Source organism: Ceratotherium simum, chromosome 15, assembly GCF_057802395.1.
Source record: "Ceratotherium simum simum isolate JZ-2026a chromosome 15, ASM5780239v1, whole genome shotgun sequence".
Taxonomy (NCBI): domain Eukaryota; kingdom Metazoa; phylum Chordata; class Mammalia; order Perissodactyla; family Rhinocerotidae; genus Ceratotherium; species Ceratotherium simum.
The window spans coordinates 61,942,290-61,967,646 of record NC_141914.1 but is presented as its reverse complement, the minus strand read 5'-3'; the positions used below and the strand labels follow the sequence as shown (position 1 = coordinate 61,967,646).

General features: G+C 40.5%; 1 protein-coding gene across 3 annotated transcripts; it reads right to left on the bottom strand.

Annotated features, from left to right (window-relative positions):
- Positions 1–2,485: 2,485 nt before the first annotated feature.
- MFSD1 (major facilitator superfamily domain containing 1) lies at positions 2,486–25,091 on the bottom strand. Of its 3 annotated transcripts, XM_004441685.3 has the most exons (16): positions 24,862–25,091; positions 22,983–23,035; positions 21,929–22,041; positions 20,166–20,208; positions 19,802–19,869; positions 18,153–18,261; positions 14,056–14,158; positions 12,174–12,272; positions 11,639–11,750; positions 10,681–10,737; positions 10,203–10,359; positions 8,830–8,927; positions 7,592–7,704; positions 6,048–6,095; positions 4,533–4,590; positions 2,486–3,284 (listed from the first exon to the last, which is right to left on the bottom strand). In XM_004441685.3, exons 1-16 carry the CDS (start codon positions 25,013–25,015, stop codon positions 3,281–3,283), a joined length of 1,389 nt encoding a protein of 462 aa, XP_004441742.1. In that variant the 5' UTR covers positions 25,016–25,091; the 3' UTR covers positions 2,486–3,280. The 3 variants fall into 3 exon arrangements, with proteins under 3 accessions (XP_004441742.1, XP_087296243.1, XP_087296242.1); XM_087440117.1 differs by lacking the exon at positions 8,830–8,927; XM_087440116.1 differs by lacking the exon at positions 2,486–3,284 and having other exon boundaries at positions 4,529–4,590.
- Positions 25,092–25,357: the final 266 nt, after the last annotated feature.

Below are 25,357 nucleotides of genomic sequence, written 5' to 3'. Positions count from 1 at the left end.
AGCACAGACAGCCACCACCTAGTAAAACTTAGGAGACAAGCACGGAAGGTCATCCTCTTCAAAAAGACAAACTCCTACAAAGTCATGCTTCTCCCAAATGGAATGCCTTGTAGGTCCACTGATTCTCATTACATAATTGATTTGCAGTCAAACCTGCAGGGGAAAAATCAGTTTAGGAAATCAAGTTAAGCAGGGCAGCTGCCAAGATGTGAGACTGATTAAGATCCAGCAAGTGGAGGACTCAGGTGCTTGAGTACGAGACCATATACACGAATACCTCAGGGGAATAAGTGGTAGTAAGTCTGTAATAGGTTTGGCTGTCTGGCCTGTCTGCACGATGTCATGGATTCTTCAGCATTTCCTACAAAACATCAGTTTTCCCCATCAACCTCTAGGCAGTAAACCTCTGCCCAAGGCCTACACCCAGATCCCCCAGGGCACTCCAAGAACACTCCAATGGAAGAAGCCAAGTGGTATAAGGCAAGGCATTCCAGAAATCACGGACAGCTCGCAGACAACCTGAAGCTGTTCTTTGCTACCACTGGACCAAACAGTAAGTGCATTACTTCCTTTAGCCTTTACCCTATTCTCTATTCTCTTTTGTCCCCTATGATTCCCTTCATGTGCAATCTTCTTCCTGTCAACACAAATTCTACTTCTAACTCAGGGCCCTGTTTAGCTCCCACCTACATCCCCAAAGTTCTTTGGAAAACACTACTTGTTACCTTCCTCCCTTCTGAACACTACCTACCTCTTTCTTCAAACAGTATTACTCAAATATGTTGAATTATCTCCTTTGCGGGATTTTTTAAACTTTTTTTACACAATAGCTATTCTTGAAAAATTAGAAAATATAAATAAGGCAAAAGAAAGTCATCACCCAGAAACATTTATGTACATATCCCTCAGGTGTTTATGTTTGTTTTTACAAACTTAGTAGCACTCTGAATCTTCCACATAACGCCACCACGCCACATCAATATGTTCTTCAACGAAAGCATTGCACAGCTGCTTCATACTTCACTTGAAGCATATGATACAATGTACTTAACTCTCCTATTCTTATAAACGTGGGTAATTTCCTATTTTAGGCTATTACAAACAAACTTGCAATGAAGATACTTTCTTAAAATATATACATGTACACATCTGTCTGATGGTTTCCTTAGGATAAATTACTAGAAATGGAATTGCTAAAAGGCATGCAGCCCACCACAATCCCCCTTTTAGGCATTTTTATTCACACTGTCAATTTATCCTCCAAAAAGGTTATTTCAATTTATTCTCCTTTTTATTTACACATCATTCAAAAAATATTTATTTTGTGCCTACTTGTGCTAGGCACTGTTGACACAATCGTTATTAACATAACAGACATAGTCCCTGCCCTTATGGAGCTTACAATCTACAGGAAGAGAGAGACACCCACACCCACACCATCACAAATTCTCCATTACAATCTGAGGTAAGCTAAGAAGGAAAAGGACCGAGTTTTTTGAAGATCACAGGAATTTTAGAAGAACCTGAGGGGTGTGGAAGAGTTTCCATAGGAAGAATGGTTCTGTGCTGAGGCTAAGGTTTTCTGTTGTAAATCAGGTGAAACTAGGCAGCAGAGAATCATGGATAAAATACTCTAACCAGAGAGCAGTGTGGACAAAGCCCCGGAGAAGGAAAGGAACATGACACATTCAAAAAAACATAAGCAGCTCCCTGAGGCTGGGGCTCAGGGGTGGTGGCAAGGGTGAGGCAGGGTCAGACCACTCGAGCCCTCCAGCAGCAGTGGACTCCTGCACTCTGGCCAACCGGCAAGGCCAACATGCACTAGCCACAGGCCAGTCAAAGCCTCAAGAACTAACGACTGAACAATAAACTGTAAATCAGAAAAACGGATGTAAATAAACTTACCCTGAATAAGGAATGCACTTTCAATCTGTTCCAGGACTTTTAAGCATACACTGTTTGCCACATACTTTAAACAATACCAGCTAAATACGTGAGTTGAACAGTTGCTGTCTAAAATATCTGCATGCCCACGTAGAGCAACACACAGGAAAAACTCCTTGACTTTAATATATGATATGCTAAGACTGTCAATTAAAAAGTGTTTAAGAGCCAGCCCTGATGGCCTAGTGGTTGAAGTTCAGTGCACTCTGCTGCTTCAGCAGCCCAGGTTCCATTCCCAGGCACGGAACCACAGCACTGTCAGTAGCCCTGCTGTGGTGGTGGCTCACATAGAAGAACTAGAAGGACTTACAACTAGGATATACAACCAAGTACTGGGGTTTTGGGGAGGAAAAGAAAAAAGTGTTTAGGTTTGTCAGAGAAATTTCATATCCATATTTTATTTAATGTGAAAAACAAAAATGTTACTTAAGGTCCTACTCTGGAGAAAAAGCTATTCCCATAACCTTTCAATGACTGTAATTAGGCAAATTTTCTTTATTCCAACTTAGACTTTTCTAATAGAGATAATCTTCCACATAAATAAGAGTTAAAATCAGTGTTTTAATATTTTTTAAAAATCAAAAGGTAGAAGACAAGTATTCCTTTTACAGTGTTTTTATTTATCCATGCAGATATGCAATTATCATAATTTAAAGCACTTTTTTTGTAATTAATTAGACTATAAGAAAAAACTGTACAGAAAGTTTGTACCATAAAATTACATCCCTAAGTGATGAGGGTCCTCAGTACCAGAAAGAGAAAGCAACTCAAAAGGGTCACCGCCCAGCAACCTCTCAGAACTCAGAGGAGCAGAACACCATCAGCTATTTGTGAAAATGAAGAGATTCTGTAAAAATATCTTTCAAATACTCCCTACTACAAAAAGGAATGCCTATTAAAACACCACAGTTTATTCTGTACAAAACATCCCTTCTACCCCCTCAAAAGCTTTTTCTTTTTGCTTTAAGATAAAGAAAAGGCCATATCCCTTAGATACACTCTGTGAAAACTATTTCAGTACAAGATCCAATGTTTTCCTGTCTTTATTTACTGTCCTTACTGAAGTTACCTGCATGTTTCAGAGCAATTTTCTAAACTTCACTGTTGAGTAGCCTGTTCCAAAGTAGAATTCTTCAGCAATACACAATGCAAAAGACACACGCTAAAACAGTCCTCACAAATATACTCCGAAATAGGTGCCTTTGAAATATAAATGTAACAACTTTGCAGACCATTATTTTTCCTAATGACTAAACTCTAAGTAAAATTTTAAAATGGAGGTTTTTAAACCAATGATGTGTGCAGCCCATTCTCATGACACAGTCACTTAAACTTCTCATCTGCAAAACATAATGCAATAAATTATCAAAAGAACACGAAGCCCCACCTGGTTCACAAAATGAAAACCACATAAGCATTACAAAGCACGTAGTGCCAAATACTACAAGTTAAACATTTTGCTGGATAATCTTTTATCTCTTGATCATAAAAGTAACACAGGATCAATGCAGAAACTTTGGAAAATACAGACAAAGAAAAAAATTTTTGTAACTCTACCATTTAAAAGGAATTGTTAATATCTGGGGATTTTTCTTTCAGTATTTTTTCTATTATAAACAATAATAGGTTTAAGAAATACACATGCCTGCATACTTTTCTTGAACAAAATTAGGATATTTGCATTTTTATCTTTTGTTAACTTTAACTATGATACATTAAGTATCTCTGACTTTAAAAATCCTTCTAAAACATGATTTTAACAGCATATTATATGGATGTGTCATAATATATTTAACCATTTCCCTTTTTGGGGGCAGTTATGTTGTTTCCAATTTTTTGACATAAGAAACAAGACTGTCATAAAGATATTTAAAACTCATAACACTTCTCATTATTTTCTTAAGATGTATTTCTAGAAGTAGAATTACTACATTAAAAAGGAATTTGAGATGACCAAGAATCACCCCCCAAAAAACACAGCCTCGTTCTACCAGATTTTAAGCTATTCAAATTCACCAAACTTAGTCACATGGTATATATTTACAAATAAATTTTTTAAATCATAAAAAATTCAGTGTCTAAAAAAATTAGAAATAACAGCAGGAAATAGATCACTACTCTGTTTTAGCATAGACTCATGGAAAAAAATTAATTAAACTTACACCCCACACTATCTACTTTAATCTGTTCCAAACGAGTCAGAAAACACAGAATGGCATGTTAGTACCAGATAAGATGAAAAATTACCACAACTAGTTAAGAAAAAGGAAATATCAGGGTGACCTAAGCACAAGTACTTAGGACAAAGACCTTTCCTCCAATAAATTACAAATACTACAGGTTTCTCTCTCAGATGGCAATTTAAAGCCCGATTTTTTCCCCTTCATTTTAATACTTGATATCCACCTTTTAAAATTTTCTGATACAAATAAGAATTTTGTTATAGTAGTTCCAAAGATAACTGTTAGCTCTCAAAACTCAAGAAAAACACTATAATTTCTTAAAAATCCAAACCCAATACCATGAAATAAAATAGTGATGTTTAAAATTTCAAAATAAAGATAACTTTTCTCTCTTTCAATACTTACTCAGTATGGGAAAATTTTATTTCTTCCCTTTGTCTTGCAGAATAATTTAGGTTCCCATCTAAAATACAAATAAGCATAGAATCTTTTCACTACAGCTATCATAAGGAAAATTTAAACACGCACACGTGCACACACACACACTGGCACTGATATACCTTAAAGTAACAGAAAAGGTTATGGAAGATGAGAAAAAATAGTTGATCTCCTGGAACCAACACAACGAAAAAGGCGTTTAAGAATCCTTATACGGGGGCCAGCCCGGTGGTGTAGTGGGCCACCACACACTCAGCTTTGGCGGCCCAGGGTTTGCAGGTTCGGATCCCAGGTGCAGACACACACACCACTTGTCAAGCCATGCTGTGGTAGGCGTCCCACATATAACGTAGAGGAAGATGGGCAAGGATGTTATTTTTCATTTTATTTTTTTTTTGTGAGGAAGATCAGCCCTGAGCTAACATCCATGCCAATCCTCTTTTTGCTGAGAAGACCGGCTCTGAGCTAACATCTATTGCCAATCCTCCTCCTTTTTTTTTTGTTTTTATTCCCCCCAAAGTCCCAGCAGACAGTTGTATGTCATAGTTGCACATCCTTCTAGTTGCTGTATGTTGGATGCGACCTCAGCATGGCCGGAGAAGCAGTGCGTCGGTGTGCGCCCGGGATCCAAACCCGGGCCGCCAGTAGCGGAGCACACACACTTAACCGCTAAGCCACAGGGCCAGCCCAGGCACGGATGTTAGCCCATGGCCAATCTTCCTCAGCGAAAAGAGGAGGATTGGCAACTGATGTTGGCTCAGGGCTAATCTTCCTCACCAAAAAAAAAAAAAAAAAAATCCTTATATGGTACAAATAAATCACTCCTTAATTTTAGCATTTTTTTTTTAGTTTGGACTTACATATTGCTTCAAGTTTTGTTAACTGAAATAGTGTTAATATCCAGTAATAGCAAAAATTATGAGAAATTAAAGGAAATGACCTAAAATTATTTAAACAGCACATATATACATCCTTCTAAGTAAATAGAAGGGGCAAACAAGTTAGAAAAATTAATAAGGGTAACATCAAAATCTTATAAAGAATAAAGAAAAAAGCACAAATGCATGTAGTATATGTATTAGCAAAAGAAAAAAATCTCTAATTTCTCATTCTATACAAACACTTTTTCAAACTTAAAATGAAAACTGCAGCTATAAATTTGTTTACTTATTTTTAAAAATATTAGACAATAGCACATGAAGGGCTTTAGGCTATTTAAAAAATGCCATACTTCTTTATGCTAATATAAGAAGATCTAAAATTTTATATTACAAAATTTAAATTGACCTGGCAAGAAAGAACATGACCACAATTTTAATAAACGTGAAAGTCCAGAACACAAAATTATATGTTACAAAATGAAACGTGTTCCCATCACTATGAACGGAATGTCATTATTACATGAACTAAAGCACTGGCTTCTAAAGAGGCATGGAGACAATCCAGGGACCCCACAGAGGATCCACCCATCATTCTACTTACCTTGGGCACGATTCACCAAATAGAGTAAGACCACAGATAAAAGTGACACTGGAAGTGAAAAAACATAGGATCTTAAAAAACATGTACCTCTTCCCCATGATTCCTATGCGATCATAGTTACAAAGTAAAGCTTACACAAAGTCAAATCTTTATTAACTGTCATTTAAAAATAAAACACCACCTTCTTTTCCGAAAAGCACTGAAAATAACTTACAGACCATTTTCTCCATGGGCTACCTGAGCCCAGGGATGGCAAGGCCAGAAACAGAGAAACTGAGACTCCTACAGGAGAGGGGCCGGCCCGCCCCAGGATCGCCCCTGCCCCTTTCTCCTCTCCTTTTGTAAGCGCGGGCCCTTCCTGGCACCTCCCAAAAACCCCTGCAAGCCCCTATCCTGTTGATCTCTCTACAGAGAGCCAAACAGAAGTAATCCTTTGGGGGTTTTAGGTCTGAAAACACCATGTCCATTTTACAAATTAACCAAAATGAGAACATGGTCATTAGACGCCCAGAGCCAGTGAAGACCTCAGAAATCCGGTGCTTGGCTTTCTACCGTAACAAGTGATGCACACTTAATCTACTTTAAATTAATATAGCAACAAAAACATTTTTAAATGGCATGGTGTTTGATTTGAGAAGCAAATATATATGAAACTGAAGGACTGAATTAAACCAAATGTTGCAGCATCAAAAATAGACAAAAACACTTTCAGGACCTAGTATTTTGAATTCTTATATGACCCACTTGTTAAAAACAAATAATATATTTTTAAAATTGGATGTGCTTATTTCTAAAATTATGAGATAATAAAATGCATTCACACTATTCATAAGCAATTATCTGCAAATACCACATTTGAAGTACAGATAGTCTATACCCCCTGTAAATGAAATTAAGTCTGATAAAATCATCACTAGGGTCTGCCATTTTAAACACCTAATCAAAGTATAAAAGACATCTGATATATTATATGAGAATTTTTTTCAGATAAACACAATTTATGTGTATGGTCAAGACTATCAATGAAAAAATGCTGACTTATTTGTACAGTTTTCAACAGTTTCCTAATGCTTCCTATTTTCAACCAATGAATCATTACAGGTAAAAATTAAATAACAAGACTAAGAATGAAAACAATTTAAAACTGTCTAGTGAATAATCCATGAGCACTCACACCTAAATCACACCAACGTGTACACATTCATACCAGGGACATACTCAGGACCCTTCTAATGGTTCCACTTTAGGGGAAAATGTTCTTTAAAAACCATAAATATTTAAAACAGAATACAAAGCAGATTCCATTGCTGCCTTTAGGCATAGTAATCTCCTGAAAAATGCCTGTGAATCTTCAAAGAACTAGAAAGTCACCAGTGGGGAAACTGAGGCACAGGCTAAAAATTAGGCAAATCTGAGAGCTACACCTTACGGATTTGGTTTAAAAGAGGGTAAAGAAAACAATAACAACAAAAACCTAAAAGTATAAATGAGAACGTGCTGCTATGTATTAAAAGAAACTAAATGTTGCCACATGGCACACTTACAAGAAACACAGGCAATGAAGAAAACTTCTAAAAACAAATATCCCCGAGTATCCAATATCATGCCAGCAATGATGGAAACAATCGCCAACCCAAGGTTCTGAATGGACTGCATGCTACGATTTAAGAAATACAAAAACATATTTCAATTTCAAAAGTCTTTACACACAGACTAACAATTCAATATAAATAGCCATATCTAGAAACTACACACACACAGTGTTAAGAGATGTTTTCAGCCAGGGATGACCTGATTAGATTTTTATCCCATGACTGTTTATGCTACTAGACTTTATGCTCAAAGGTAAAGGAGCTTGTCTTATTAAGTGCAGTATGAACTAATGAAAGGAAGAGCTATGTGAATGAAAGGAAGGGCTATGTGAATACCAACCAGGGGTACAGTTTCCCCCTTCTGCCTTTTTGGGCCAGAGACCAGAACTCAACTTCTCACTGAGAAGCTCTCAAATCAACAGGCAGTGGGATGGTAATGTCAGCAATGACCTCTTACAGGTTAGCTTAACTCCAGACCTCCTGCTGGAGGCTTGGAATATTTTTGTTGCCACAATTATACCATAAATAGATTAACTGACTCATCCAGTTACAGTAGGTGTCCTTAACTGCAGGGGATACGTTCCAAGACTCCAGTGGATGCCTGAAACCACAGATAGTACCAACCCGACATATACTATGTTTTTTCCTATATATACATACATACCTATGATAAAGTTTAATTTATAACTTCAGCACAGTGAGAGATCAAGAACAATAACTAATAATTAAGTTTGCTTTGGGGCCATTATTAAGTAAAATAAACAGTTACTTGAACACAAGCACTGCGATACCTCAGCAGTCAATCTGATAACTGAGACGGCTACTCAGCGACTAACAGGGATAGCGTATACAGCTTGGATACACCACACAAAGGGAGGATTCATGTCCCGGACAGGACAGAGTGGGATGGCGAGAGATTTCATCACGCTACTCAGAATGGGGCGCAATTTAGAACTTAAGAAGTGTTTATTTCTGAAATTGTACATTTAATATTTTCAGATCACAGCTGACCACGAGTAACCAAAACTGCGGAAAGCGAAACCACAGATAAGGGGAGACTACTGTATTTTCAGGTTTAGAGCTGTCCCAGAAGCCTGAAGATGACCAGATTCAGGAAACATGGAGTTTCACATGATAATTAAATTGATACAGCAGACAGACATTACATGATCCATGGTGCAAATACTTACAAGCCATATGCAGTTCCCAGTTGATGCTCAGGAACTACAAATGCCACCATTGGCCACAATGCACAGGCAAGTAATGAATAAGAGAGTCCTAGGAGACACTACAGAAAGCAATATGGAAAAGGCTAAAAGTCTTATATTAACCAGAAGGTGATTTTCCTTTGATGCAGATTAGCAAGAGTGACTTAATAGCTAATATATGAATATTCATGCAAATTTTATTGCAATTAGGCTAAAACTCAGATTCAATAAAAAAAAAAGTCCTGGCCCTCTCTAACAACATGCCTCTAGTGACAAAATACACACACACAGTTGTAACCATTTTGTATCATATGCATATATACATAACTGGCCCAAGGTGCAGTCAAGGACCAAGCAAGGAAATAGAGCTAGTTTGCCAAAAGTTATTACCAATGTTTCAGGCAAGCTAATTCTCCAGTATTTATTAGGAATTACAAATTAAGCAATCAAGACAACACCACGCCAATGGTCCATTATCTTACCTCTGGGTCATCAACACCCAACTGGAGAGCAGGGCAGAAAACCAACCACCACCACTGGTTGTTAAACATCACCTAACGCTGACTTTTTCTTCAATTAAAAAAGAAACCTTATGATTTAAGTTAAAATAAGATCATTTACACCTGTGAGATTGGCAAAGATTAACATAAGGCCAATGTCCAACAATGGCAAGGACGCTAAGAAACAGACACATTCGTGTATTACTGGTAAAGTTTAAATGGGCAGAAGTTATTGGAGGAGAAGTTCACAGTATCTATCAAGATGTTACATGTGCAAAGCCTCTGCTACAGCATTTCAACTTCCAGGAAGCTTCCTACAGAATTCTCACCAAATGCACAAATATATATGTACATTCAAGATAATCTTTTATTAACAGGTAAGAAATGCAGCACTTCAGCCTGTGGTCTTAAAAATGACATTTTGAAGAATGATAACAAAAACTTGATGAATGCATTTTCACTGTTTGACCTACTAAGAGTCAAAGACAAAAGAATTCAAAATCATGGATATTGGGCCAATAGATTTTTTTTGTCACCTATGATGGAATGACTTTTAACAAAGTACAAAAAAAACATTGAACTAATAAGCATTTTGGCTTTTATAAGACTATTTCAAGTTCTATTTCAGCATTAAGGTCACTCTGTTAAATAAGACAAATGAAATTAAAAACACTTTACGCGTGAACAGTTAATACTGATACTTTAAAAATAGCTACTTTGTAGAAATTGAAATCAAGTTATTGTTTTCCCCACTGTCACAAGTACTCCATCTGAGGAGCCAAATGTGCTTCCCAACATGCACTTACAGAGTCCTCGCTGAAGCCCTGAGCCCCCCGCTGTCAATGGAGACATTACCATAGCAATCCAAGGGTTCCACAGTGTAAAGGCCAGCATCATGTGGGATGCAAGGGTGGCTGCCACTGCACACAGGACCCAAATAATGTTCTTTCCTGTTTTATCCACCAGGAGCCCAAATACTGGGGACATGGGAGCTGATATGACATACACAACACTGCCCAGAGAACATAAAAGATATTTAATAAAATATGTCACAGCTGAACAAAACCCCAGAAAGTCCCTAAAACCATTAGGCAAAGCAAATCCTAGCTCATTAATTTAACATTAGTCTAAAATGGTCATCAGTAAATAGCAAGATAAGAGCAGTCCAAGACTTCTTTGGTTTTCCATTAATACAGACGGCCACTCTAAGTCACAACACAGTTTTGGTTTCACACTTTGGCGTTAGGTCACGTACATCTTGTCTCTCATAACATTTGCTTATAATCAAAGACCCACACTACGCACACAAGCACTTACAGAATTAATGAAATACCTGTTAATCGCACTTGCTGCCTCAGAAGAAAATCCAAATTTCTCTATAAAGAAAACTCTAAAATAGAGAGACAGAGAGAAATAAACACTTTAGACAGAACTGCTGTTTTTAAAAAATAAAGGCAAAATAAAGCTGAATAAAAATAACTTTTCCTTCTTGATCCTGTTTTCCTACCTTATTTGATATTCATCTTCAATCAATCAGCTCAAGCTGTAGTGTTTATATAAAAACTTCACTAACTAAATAAAATATACTAATGCCTGCCTTTTTTCCCTTTTACATATACAGCAAACAGGACACACAAATTTTCAGAAAACCAAATGTATTACTATGCAGAATTAAGGCTGCTTCTTCTCCTTAAAAGCAGTACTGAAAAAGGTTCCTTGCTAAATAATGGACAGGGTTCTTGTCTAAATTATTTAAGACAACAGCCTGAATTTAAAGGTTATAATTACAAGCCACACCCCCACAAACACACTCACACACTGCTCTGTTCAAGCAGGTGCCAATGAAAAAGGAGAGGGAGGGAGAGGATACAGCAAAGAAGAATCTGCTTTGAACCCTGGATTTGAGTCTGGTGGAATCACAGTCCTAGCAAACAGAAGTGTGCCCAGTCACCATGAGACCATACAAAGTCTCCATTATCAATAAGAGGCCTCCCAACCAAGGAATAAAGGGGAAATAAAAAAGAGTATTAATCCAAAATCAAGTATTAAAATAAATCTATATTATGAATCAAAAACTGTTATTAGGTATTTCTTCCAAAGAATAATAAAGTATTAAACCAATACTAAACCTTAAGCTAAGAAAATCAGTTGTATCTCAAATATAAAACAATTCCTATGTAAATATAAATTATAACCAGAAAGCAAGAGTTACAGCTAAAAAATTTACATTTATGTGATTGAGTTCTCATTATAATTTAACCAACAAGAATGGAATGCTAGAGAAGACTCACTTCCCGAGTCCAATGAAAGGGAACACGGCAACGTAATAGCAGACGCAGATGATAAATATGAGCCACAGGGGTAAGGAGAAGTCCTTCACATCAGTTAACTTAATAACTTCACCTGAGAGAAGGAAGGGAAAAGGCTATCCGCATGAATTTCCATACCTAAGTCGAGATGATTTTTCTTTTATCATGTGATTATCCTTTGCATTCAGTTTAAAAGATACTTTTCTCAGTAAATTAGAATAGTTTCTGGGATAACTTAAGACATTAGAAAAAGCAAAACCTAAAATTGATACCTACCTTCCTGCTCCCTTCCAGAACACTCATTGTTTTGCAAATATACTAAGTACAATCAAGAATGTAAATTCTGCCAAAAACGTTTAAGGGGGAAAAAAAATGTAGCCAAAAATTTAGACAAGTGGAAACAGATTTGGAAATAAAAGATAAAAAACATGTATTAAGCATCACTGGGTTTCCAACAGTGCATTAGAAACTTATCTCATTGTACGATAAGCCCCACTTTTCCTGCATTTACACTTACCTGTTTTTCCTTGTTCTTTATGAAGGATTCTTTCTGCTCTCTGATCCAAGTAAGCAAGGACCAAGGCACAAATTAGTGAAAGAATACATGTTATACCCCCTATAAGAAAAATGAAGAGAGATTTTTAAAGAGAACCAGACGGAAGGTTTCTAAAAAGGCAGCATATTACACTGACAGAGAAAACTTAGTATCTAGACACATGTGAAAAGCTTACAGTGACGGTATCAGGACTGATTGGAACGACGAGCACACAGCAAGCACTCAACCAACGACAGTCAGCAGTCGCTATTGCTGCATCATTTCCCACTAAGAGGTTGGAGATTGGAAGGAAAAGACTAGAATGCACCAGTCTAGTCTGTAATGCAGAATACAGACTGAGGAAAGCTGACAACCAGCCAGCAAATTAGTCCCAATTTCTTAATTCAGTCTGAGCACCAATTATTGATGGATGCCAGGAAAACAACTATAAAGGCAAGTCTGATGCTGTGATCACTTCATCTTCCTCCTGATTCCCTCCCACAGTCTGTAACCCCTGCTCCTACCCCCTGGCAGCCTAAAGGCCCACTCCCCTACCACACAGCTCGCTCAGGCTCTCTTTCCTTGAGTATTCTGAGATCACCAAATGCTGATCTCATATCATTAAAGTAAATGAAGATAAAAAAGGAATAAAGTTTACACTTCTCAAGAATTTTAAAAAGAAGCTTAGTAAAACAAATAAATCTCTAACTGTCTGACATAATATGATCCAGTTGAAAAACTGCTAAAATGAGAGTCAGTGGGTTCTACTGCTGGCACTAACAAGCTGAGTGATCTTAGACATAGAACTTAACCTCTCTGGGCTTCAATTTCCCCATCTGTAGATAACAGGCTTTGACTTGATGACAGTACAGGTCTTTTCTGGCTCTAAAATTCTTTAAAATTCTCAAATTCTACATTGTGGAGGGAACTAGAAGGAATACAAGAGTAAGCAAGAGGTTTTAAGTAAGGCAAATGATCTGAGAGGGAGAGGAAGAGAGGAGTCTCCAGACACCAGTTTGCCTGTCTGGGACTACCCCTCCACTGCCCTCTTTTAACCAGGCTTCACCAAGGAATTATAAGGAGTAAAAGATGGCACAGCACATCCACCCCACCACCCCACAGGTCTCTCTAGGGCTCTGCAAGCAACCACCTACACACTGAGGGGCTCACCTGGAAAAGCCCACTGCTCAGAGAAAAAGCACAGGTGGCGAGCCCAGAGGGCCTCACGGGCCTGTCAATGACCTACCCAGTGACCAGCACAGCAGAGCCTCAGCTGAGAGGAGCTGGGGCCAGAAGGGACCTGTACGGTTTTGATCAGACACCCGCAGTTTTACAGAAAAGAAAAATGAGACACAGAAGTTAAACTTCCTTGTCCAAGATGACAGCAGTAGTTAGAGCCAGGACTAGAACCCAGGCTCCGCACTCCCCACCCAGCGGATGTCCTGCCACATCCCATCACCTCTGACTCTGTACCATCCAAGCTCTACAGGCACACTGCCTGAGTCTGATCAAAAGGAAACCATCTCCCTTCTGCTACAAACCAGTACGTACAGTCTGTGTACTCACAGGTCTAAGTTCCCTGATGGTTTCCGAGTTTTCACACACACTCTCTCATCTGCACATCACGACAACACTGAGGCAGACAAGGGGGGACAAGATCCTCCACTTTAAGAAGTGGAAATACAAATACAAACGGGGTGAAGGCTTCGCTATTGCTAATTAGGTCAAAGAACTAGTGAACTGTGCAGATGAAACTCTAACCCACGTCGTCTAACCCCGATTCCAGTGCTCCTTCCTCTGCCACAATACTTCCTATGACATGCTTTCAGAAGAGACAGAACATGGGACATCAAGATTCACTAACCAATTAGAAGTGTGACCCCCAGGGTTGTGTGACCAGCAGAACCCAACAAAGCTTCAACCTTAGAGTACAGCCATCCCATGAGGTTCATGTTCACTGTACTCCCCTGAAAGAAAAAGAAAAAAAAAAAAAATCAACAAAATTTTCATTTATCTCTCTGCCCTATTTGAAAAAAAGGATATGAGGTGGCTTAGAGAAATAGGTACAAGTAAAATCCAGATTAAACAGGAGACAAATTTTTTAAAAAACACAAGGAAAAAACTAACCAAAGCCATAGATAAGATTACTACACAAAAAATACCAATTTATAGAAAATGCTAGTATTCAAAATAGTATAGTACATTTGTAACTTCCTAGTAGCCAAAACAAAAATGAAATATGACAAGTTACAATATTCACAGGGTACTAAGAAAAAAATAAACCTTAGCTCAGAAAAAGCACAGCTTTTCCTGGTACTGACATCTGAAAAAAAAAGTCATCTTCTGAATGTCCGTAAGACAGTAAAAGTTATTATAGTAGATAATACCCTCTCATTTATTCATTCATTTAGCAATTACTGAGGCCTGATTACATGTCAGTCACTGTTCTAGATACTGGGGATATAATAAAGAACAAAACAGAATAACTTCCAGCTCTCACAGAGTTTACACTTTAGTGAGGTAGAAGAGATAAAATATGTAGTATATTAATCGCAGTAAGTGCTTAAAAAAGTAAAGAAAAAATAAAATAGGGGAGGAGAATATAAAGGGGTGGAGGCCTCATTGAGAATGTGACTTTGGAGTAAAACTTGAAGGAAGTTAGCTGTGAGGAGATCTGGGGGAAGAGCACTCCTGGCAGATCCTTCTGTAGCACATGTACACAGCCAGTGCACAGGCCCCGAGAGGAACAGCAAGGAGGGCAGAGCCTGGAACAGCACAAATGAAGAGGGGAGGGGAGGAGATGAGGTCCCAGAGAGGAAATGGTGGGGAGGCGGGCTCTACGCAATAATCAGGACTTTGGCTTTTATTCTGCGTGCCATGGGAAGCCACTGGGGTTTTGAGCAGAGAAGCAACACGATCCTGTATGCTTTAACAGACTCGCTCTGGCTGTTATAGTCAAAGTAGGCAACCAGTGGGGACAATGGCAGAAGCAAGGCCATCGGTTAGGGTGCTACTGCAAGAATCCTGAAGAGAGATGAGCACTCTTCGACTAGGGTGGCTAGCAGTTGGCGCGGCGGGGAGTGGTCAGAATATGGGTATATTCTGATGGTAAAGCTAACAGATCCGCTAACAAAAAATATGTGGAGTGGGGGGGGGGGGGAAGAAGGGGGTATTTCAGGATGACACCAAAGATTTTGCCTGAGTAACCAGAAGAAAAGAGGTGCCCGTAACTGAGCATGAGCGAACCACCGTCTGAGCTGGTGTGGGGGACGGCAGGTATAACGTCGAGAGCTGCGTTCTGTCACGTCAGGTTTGATGCGTCAACTAGACATCCAAGTGGAAATGTCAAGTAGGAAGCTGCATCTATGGGTGTGGAATTCAACGGAAAGGCCTGGACAAGCGATACAAATTCAGGAGCAAACACGTGCTATTTAAAACTTCAAAACTAGACAAGATCACCAAGAAAGTGGGTCAAAGAGAAGAGAAGACACCCAATGACCAAGCCCTGGGGCACTCCCACATTTACCAGTTGAGAAGATTGAGAGGGAACCAGCAAAAGAGGGAGAGGCGGAGTGGGCAGAAAGGCAGAAGGAGAACTGCGGGACTGCAGCGTCCTGGACCCAGATGAGAAATCAGGAAGGGGAATGCCGACCGTGCCAAATGCTGCTGACCGGTCAGACACTGAAGACTGAGAAACAAACACGTTCACAACAGTCTGCTCACAGCCAACACGGCAGCAAATTTCACATGGCTATTTCCTACAAAACGCTAGCCAACGGCATTTCTCGGACGAGCAATAAGGTAAATGGAGACCTACTGGAAACTTTCCCCAATATCATCAAAAATATAAGCTCCTCAAAGACAGGGATGTCGCCTTAAATAATCCTTTAATTCTAAAATGCCTAACATGACCTGGCTTGGCAAGTGTTCAATAAATATTTGTCAAAATAATGAGTTTAAAAGTAACAAATTACCAAGAAAAATCTAAGCATGCTGGACTTCCAACCCCCAGCTAAGACCTGAATAATAAGAAAAGTGAGAAGTCCATGGCCTGAAGGTGTAATGAAAACAGCTCAAGAGTCTAAACGCGACAAACTCACAGCTCAGGCAAGAGAAAAATCACGGAGAGGGAATGCCAGAGCCTGTGATCATTCTGAAGATGCGCAGGGATGAGAGAAGTGCAAAGAGACGAACTCCCTCTACCCCAGCAGCTCTGTAATGGAATCTCTGGGTCTCCTGCATCTCACAAGGACCCTAACACACAAAGCAGATAAAGCGGAGCCTCCCTGGCTGCCCGGACCAGCTCACTCCACCTCTTCCTCCTCAGGTCTCCCCACCATTCCAGCAACCACACTCCGCACCCCAGAACCCCTGAGATTCCTTTCTAAAAACTGAGGGCTCCTCAGAACACAGCTGAATGGATCCTAACGAACTTGTGTCCACACAGAAAAGAACCTGAAGACCGCTAGTGACCACAATGGCATCACTGAGAATGAGTCTTGCTCAACTGATCCTATTTCCTTCTGTGAGAAGTTATTAGACAGCAAGATCCACAAACTGCCACAGACATATCTTGACTTGCACAAGATACATAATGAAGTACTCAGAAGATCTTTGTGGATAAAATTTAGAAAATATTGGAAACCACGCTAGTTATCAAAGAACTACAAATTAATATTTAGGTATTTCCTATCAAATTGATAAAATGACTTTTTTAAAAGTAATAATAGCCTGTATATCAAGTTACAACAAAAAGAATCTTCTCATATCCCATGGATGGGAATGTGAACATCTCTGAGAGGATAATCTGGAAATATGTCTCAACAGTCCTAAGAAACCCTAATAAACCCTCTGACTCAATAATAATCCCACTCCTAGCAACCTAGCCTCAGAAACAAGCAGAGAGGCAGACAACTTTCAGAGTGTCACACAACAGCACTATTTATAAGTGAAAAATGAGAAAGAATCTACATGTACAAAAATATAGAAATGTTATATATGTAACACACATGTGCTATATGTTTCATATGATAATACAGTACATTAAAAACTTTTTGTACTGGATTTCTTCTTCCCTAAGAATACATTAAAAGCATTTTTACGCCATCTATTAGTCTTTGAGACCTTGATTTTTAATGCCAAGGATTTTTTTAAAAACCTCTATTCATAGGAGTTTATGAGGAAAAAACCTAAAGGAGTTTGGGACTGTCAAAACACCTTATAGGTTGCATTAATAAAAGCATAACGTTGTTCCCCTCGGTACCCTCTTTCAGACGAAACCTGCAACACCACGATCATTTCCAGGTTCCAAATGCTGGGAGCATTGATGGCCTGCGGTAAGTCCACAGAGGCGTGAGCACCATGGTCAGGGAGCTGAGACGCATGTCATGTGGCTTAGCCAACCACAGGAAATGAGCATGTCTGACCAAGAATTTCAGAGCTGTCTTCATAAGCAAAGTGCTGGCACACAGCAGAGGAAATAAATGCGAACTAGAGGGCAAACGTCAGAGCCATAGGTAAATCCACTGGCACAGGCAGACCTCCCCTCTATGCGAGGCTGAGCCTCACCAAGGTAACTGACGTAGAAGACTGCCCATCACACAGCGAGCTTCCACCCACGGGAAATGTGCACGCGGAGCCTGGACAACCACATGTGAGGACTTGCACAGCAGGCATGCCGAAAATGGGTAAAGAAATTAGACAACAAAACCTGGAAGATCCCCCTCACTGCCCAGGTTCTCTAAACTAATGAATACTCAATTAGCCATTCTACACCCTTTCCTAAGTGAAATAAGGTTAGAAATGCCTTAACTAAAGTAAAGTAAATGCTATACCATGGTCTAGAGAGATATATAAAAAATCAGTACCTAATTTATCATACACAAACACACTTTATCCTGTAATTTTTAAGAGATAATTAGAAGATTCAATCTTTTGGTTCCTATTTGGCTTCATACTTACAATTCTAGCCATGCTAAGTTGGAGTCCAAACACCAAGTTTAATTCTTTGCCTTTAAACCAACTCACAGCATATGTATTCTGGGCAACTGCTAAGGACTCCCCACCAATCCTAAAAATGAAGAAAGGAAGAAAAAGTCACAGCTTTTCAAGAAATACCACAGTTAGCAATGTAGCAGGTTTAAAATTTTGACACCCCTCCTATCAAAAGATGAGGTCTATGCCCCTCCTCTGAATCTAGGTGGGACTGTGATGGCTTCAACCAACAGAATACGGTGGAAGTGGCACTGTGTGACACCAAGGCTGGGTCGTAGAAGGGGACAGCTGCCTTTTCACTCAAACACTCGCACGTGGAGCCCTGAGGTGCCTGGTAAGAAGTCCCACCACCCTGAGTTCGCCACACTGAGAGAAAGCCACGCCACACAGAGAGGCCACATCTAGGTGCTGCAGCCGGTAGTGCCTGTCTTCAAGTCATCCCAGCCCAGGCACAGACGTGTGAGTCCCGGAGCTTTCAGAAGACTCCAGCCCCCAGCCTTCCACAGATCTTCCCAGCTGAGGCTCCAGACATCAGGCACACGGACAAGTAGTCCCTGCTGCACCCTGTCCAAATTCCTGACCCACAAAGCCAATGAGCACAGGGTAACGGCGGCTGTATACTGTTCAGTCTTGGGGAAGCTGATACGCTGCAATAAGGAGTCTGAGTTACCACATCACCACGTGTGCTATATAAAATGTTCAGTGGTGAGAGTGGTCCATACTTTGTGAAAGCACAAAAATTCACACTTTTCAGGCAAATACCATCCACGCTCAACATTATCCTACCGCCTGGGTTTTTCTTTTCCTTCTGTAAGTTCTACATATTGACCCTTCCCTGCTCCAGGCCTTCAGTGAGGCGCCTCCTCTCCTCCGCATCCTAACACTGAGCCCTCCTCTCACCACTCTGTCCTAGTCCAAAAACAGGTCCCCTCTCTCCTATCAACCCAAATCCTATACTGACGTCAAGGCCCACTTCGTCCAAGAGGCCACTTCTGACCACACTTCCATCTCTGAATCCCTTTCACATTTTTATATAGATTTTGTTTTTTCTCTCTCACTTAGAGCACTTTTTGGGGTATGTCACATATGTCTACATGTCACTGGTACCTGTGTAAAGCATGAATAAGTTATGTCATCTGCGTCCTTCAGGGCAGGAAGCCCGAAGCTGGACTCAGAACGGGCTCACTGAACAGACAAGAAATTCATGAGGAGCAATCAGTCTACTGGTATTCTGCTCATTCAAGCTGCTTCAACAGGGTTCAAAAAGACCTGCACCTCACCCACTAAGACAGAGCAAAACGTTCGTGAGTCACCAGCCTAGAAATCGACGGTCTGTAGTTTTCCAAATGAGGTTTAAATCAGTCTTCAACATAACAGAAAACACCCAGGAAAAATGTCATTCCTGGGGAACTATTTAATATTCCAGCCCCACATAGAGTCAACCACGCCCACTCAACAATGTTGCTTACTTTAAAGGAAAATTAAGACAACTAATGAACAGGGGATTTGAAGTAGTTCTCCAGAAGAGACAATATTTTTTGTAAATCTGTAATAAACTGATAGATGAACACTAGAACAATAATATATTAGGATAAATGAAATTATGCATAACTTACCCAAACACAAACCTTCCAAATTCCATCAGCCAAAAAGCATTAAATATTCCACCCAGAGCAAAAACAACCTATGATGAAGAATCAATGAAAAAATAAATTCAAGGTATTCAAGAGAAATAGTAACTTACGATGAATCACAACTTCCATGATGGTTTTAATATTCCCTCTTAATAAATCTGTGAAATCTAAATATTGTTGTTCATCTGTCTGAAGGCTTAAAATGGACTTGCATTATGCTACATGGGCACCTGTGGACCCTGCTTAATTAAGTCAGGCATTCATTAAACACATCTTTGCTGGTGGAATTAGACAAGAACTCAAAAGTCACTGCCACATAATCAATGAACGTTCAGGCCTTTCTTACCTGTCCAATGCAAACAAAGCAGCTAAAAATAATGGTGCCCCATCTGTTAGAGAGAGAGAGAATAAATTAAGAGTATGTCACCAAGTCTTTCAGTAATAATTCACTTCAGTTTTCTTTGACCCCTCTGCATTCCCTCCAAGGAAAGAAAAGTGAAGTGCTGGTCTGCCCCTGAAGCCAGCAGCTTTCCTAGACCAAATGCTAATCTACAGAAGTCTCGACTTCTCAGGGGATTCCAGAGGCTTCAGTAATGGCATATGTTAGTTTAAGCCATTATCATCTCTTTAAAAAAACTTATTAGATAATCTCTAAGAAATTTCCAAGGTTCCCATTTAAAAATGGACATTATAAAATTTCTACTAAGTTTAGGATTGATTCCAAGGAATTCTAGGTTAAGTGGTTATAATTCTTTTTTTTTTTTTTTTAATTTTATTTATTTTTTTTCCCCAAAGCCCCAGTAGATAGTTGCATGTCATAGCTGCACATCCTTCTAGTTGCTGTATGTGAGACGCGGCCTCAGCATGGCCAGAGAAGTGGTGTGTCGGTGCGCGCCCGGGATCCGAACTCGGGCCGCCAGTAGCGGAGCGCACGCACTTAACCGCTAAGCCACGGGTCCAGCCCTAAGCCACGGGTCCAGCCCTGGTTACAATTCTTGATAACTAAAAACTCTTTTTAAAAGGACAAATACTAACCATGTTAATACAATTGCAAATATGCCTCCTCTAACATTCTACACTTTGAATATCTGATTAACATTTCCCCAGAGTAATAACATGCCAGTATTAGAAGAGTCCTTAAAGATTATATGAGTAAACCGTCTTCTGAAACTCAAATCCCTCTCAAGATCCTTGTGAACTGTCATACCACATTCTATTGAAAGCTCTCTAGCACTGGAAAACTGACCACAGTCCCAAGGCAATTCATGGCCCCTCCTGTCAACCTGACCAAGCAAAGTCTTCATATACCAAGTGGAATCTGTCCCCATGAAGTTTCAGGCTAATTCTATCCCTTTAGCCCAAGCAAAATCAATTTAATTCCTCCTTTAACTCTTCAAAATTTTTAAAAGTTAGTCCCCAAGTCTAAACACTTGCAGTTTCTTCAATTCTTTTCCATCAGACATGGTTGGAAAATCCTTCATCATTTTGCCCTCTGCCTTCTGAAAATATTCCCAGTCTACATTCCTCTTAATAACACACACATAACCACAAGGATGAAAAGTGACAAAGCTTAATACTGTTATTCCTTCCTCAGCATCTAATAGAAGTTATCACAAAAAGTTTGATGTCCAAGGAAAGGCAGAAAGAGAAAATCCCACTGGGGCCGGAAGAGGCAAATACTACATATGTGCCAAATACTGTACCTCCATCTCTCCCCAACCTTGTAAGGCAGGAATTACTACCCTTATTTTACCAATGAGTAAACTGAAGCTCAGGAAGCTAGGAACAGCTCCGAAGAGCCAGGAAGTTGAACAAGTAGCAGCAATGGGATTCAGACCCTGGTTTGCTTGATCCCAAGTGAGGGTATCATTCACCTTTAGATAACTGAGTTACCTTGTTCCAGGAGCAGCATTTACTTGTCCCAACCTTAACTGAAATACCAAGTTTCAAAAACCAATTCCAGAGATATTAAAATCCTAAAAACATTAATAAAGCAGATTATTGCAGTCAATTCAGTTTATTCAGTTCTTTCTAGAAATACCTTAACCTAGTTCTGTGTTTTCCTAATAATCAGGTTTTACCCATAGGTGAGATTTTTTTCAAGCTTACCGTATTCCAAATACTCGGTCTATCAAAAAGCCACCAAAGAAACACAACACTACATTGGGCCAAGAATACCAGGCATACAGCAGCATGAATTTCGTGGTATTCACCTGCATATCCTATATGGAAAGAAAATAAAACTATTTTTTTCCAAACAGTTAAGTTTAGCAACTAACAAATGAAAACATTCTTTCTGTGTAGGGCAGGAGTTTCTTCATCATTTGTGTTCACTAATTGCTTTGAGAATCGCGTAACAGCTATGGCCCGACTCAGAAAAATGGTCACACCTGGGAACTCCTTGCGTCTGCACGCCATTTCAGAGGCTTCATGGATCAGATCCCTTCATCAATCAGATCCCTCACTACAGGACCACCTCCAGCCACATCTGCCAGTATCCTCTCTATTCTTATTCCCCATATACCACCTGCACTGGCATTCCCTCAATTGGAAAAGGAGAATCCTAGCCTATCCTTACCCTCCCCCCACTAACTCCTATCTTTTTTCCCTTTCATTCTAGAATGTGAAGGACCAATCTATGTATTTCTCCCTGTCCAAAGGTAAAAAACTTACAAAGAAAAAAACTATCTAAATACACAAGAAACTGTAAACATCAAATATAATTTTACAAAACCAGACTCAAAATACGGACATGGACAATCCTCTGCAATCAGTACCCACATTTAATAAATGAAATAACAAAAACGTATTTAAGAAAGCAAAAGGCTATCTTACCAAATCATTTGTCATTCGGACGATTACACAATGGAAGAGTGAAATGCAAACAAAAATCTGCTAATACTTTTTGGCAATATTGTGGAAATAGCACTTAATTCTCTAAGGTGTGAAACAATATCAAGTTACAAGTGCTATAAATGAATTCTTTGTGGCCACTCCAACTCAAGAACACTCCTTGCTCTGCATGCAGATTTGGTGGCTACAGATGTTAAAATGGATTCATTGGACAATGTTTCAGACTAGGCAACCAGAGACCTGATGATGCCTCAAAAGCTACACCTGCTCCAGAGTCAACGAAAGAAACAAAGGTGAAAAAGCAACTTACCCCTTTAATCTGAGTCTGAAGGGCAGCAGGATTATCATAGCAAAAATAGCTGCCTAGAAAAAGGAAGAGCAAATATTTTATAATAATACTATCCACACAAAAGTTTCAAGCTGCAATTACTACTCAAACGGTGATTTTAAATGTTTACACTAGGGGCTTGAGGACCGACACTGTGCAAACTTTTTTGGACGACTTCCTTGTCCATCAATATTTTCTAAGTTGTAGCCAAATACCCAGAGAAAACATGCCAAATCATTACAAATTATTAGTGTGCATATACAAGAAATACTGGGGACCTGGATGAAGAAGTTAATCAACAACTAACTGTTCTTTCATCTTACTTTCATCATGCTTCATAATGTCTATTATTAGCATCTTCATGAAGCAGCTATATTTTCCTGATTTAAAGCTACCAAAACACACACACATACTAGAAATTTCACAAACATCCTCAGTAGTTTCCTAGAAATGTTACCTGAAGTCACCACTTATCTTGAGAGCAGAAGAATGGAGCTTAGCTACTCTGACGAGACCGACACTTGAAACAGGAGTTCTAATTCTACAAAAAGAATACCCAAGATCAAATAATTTAGGGAATACAGCACCAGGAATAAAGAAAAACAAAGAGTTCTAACGGATTAAATTAAAGCATAATAATAATGTCTGTTGAGGGGTAAGAAAGAAGCGGAGAGAGGTGTGATATTCATGCACTCAGATTTATTTTTAAAGTACCATAACTGACAGATTTTTGGTATGCCACAAGATAATAGTGCCTCCATTCCTCCACTCACTCCCTCTAAAAGTACATATTAGAAGCTGCTGGTTCAAAAGAAAGAAAATTGTCACTAGAAAAGCATGAATCTGGCTTGTGAAACCCAGGCAGGTAACTATAATTTACCAAAACCAATCTGTCTGCTTCAGTAGTGGCAATCTTAAGTGTTTTGTGTTGTTCTTGTTTTTTGTTCCTAAACCTAGAAATTTGTGATTCCTGTTTTAATCGCTGTAAGGGATACCAACACCATACTTCAAGGCTAATGGATAGGCATCATCTTTCCACAAAGAGGGTGGGGGGGACAAAAAGAGTTGCTAAGAAACTAAAACCCAAAGTATCCCTCACCCCTACTGACACATTCCATCACTAGCATCAAGTTATCCACCACAATGTTCCTAAACCTGCTGATGACACTGGGTCCAGTGAGCCCCCCTAAAAACACATTATTACTTTCATACCAAACTAATACTGACATTAGCATGTCGCTGGAACATAGGCAGATGTTTTAAAAGTTATCTGAAGAAACTGCCTTCACAGTCATCAGATTTCGTAACTGAAACCAAACACCGCCAAGCCTGCCACAAGTCCAGTCCAGAACGACTGTTGCACGGCGACAGAGAGGAAGAGGACACATCTCCTCACTGAAGCTATCACAGACACACACACACACGTTCCCAGAGAGACACGTAGACAGGACTACCAACAAATTATTCGTTAAAAAAAAAAAACTGGTTTTTTGGGGGGGGAGAATGGGGTAGTTACATCTTCCTGAATTCCTTCTGAACAAAGTGTCCTGAGAAAAACCTTGACAATAGGGATTCCTTCACATCTACGGCCGCAAGGGGCGAGGTGCTAGCCTCGAGACTTCCCGGGGAGCAAAGGAGCGCGACAACCTCGCCCAGCTCGGTCCCCTGACCCCCACCTTTGGGACGCCGAATAGCTAGCACGTGCACAGGCTTGGACAGGGTCGCGAAGGGAAGCCCAGGAGCTGGAGGCAGAGGCTGCGCTCCGGCCGCGCGGCACCCGTGCGCTCAGTGCGGCCCTCGAGCTCCGAGAGACACCGGGAATTCCTGATCATCAGCCCACCCCGCCCGGCCGCCGGCTCACCGAAGCCTAGGAAGCACATCAGCAACAGCACCAGAAGCCGGTGCGCCAGGCGGCTGGGGTCGCAGAGGGCCGGCAGCGCGCCGAGCGCCCCTCCGCCCGCCTCGTCCGGGCCGCCTGCCAGCAGCGCCCGCGCTTCCTCCTCCTCCTCCTCCATGGGGCCCGCGGGACACCGACGAGCGAGGGCCGCTGCGACGCCGGGAGGAAGCGCCGCAGCCCGAGGCCAGCGAGGACTGTGGTCACGTGACCGCGGGCGCCCACGTGACGCCGCGGAGGCCACGCCGGGCCACGCTCACGTGAGCGGCCGTGGGCACGTGGTGGGCGGGGCGGGGAGCGGCCAGTTGGCGCCGGCGGACTGCGGGGCGGCGAGAGTCGCCGGGCCGCGTGGTGGTCCGGCCTGCGCCGGGGCGGGGAGCGCGCGCCGCCCCTCTCCGCGCCGCGCTGCCCCGCGTAGCCGCTGGCTGCTCCTAATGCTGCCTGGATTGAGCACCGTCTGATG

Excerpts from the sequence above, each read along its gene's own strand:
- MFSD1 (XM_004441685.3), bottom strand. The coding sequence starts at position 25,015 with ATGGAGGAGGAGGAGGAGGAAGCGCGGGCGCTGCTGGCAGGCGGCCCG. Across the intron at positions 23,036-24,861 it reads GATGTGCTTCCTAGGCTTCG|GCAGCTATTTTTGCTATGAT; the intron begins GTGAGCCGGCGG and ends TCCTTTTTCTAG. Across the intron at positions 6,096-7,591 it reads CTTCATTGCCTGTGTTTCTT|TGTCACTTTTATCTGTGGTC; the intron begins GTAAGTGTGCCA and ends TTTCACTTCCAG.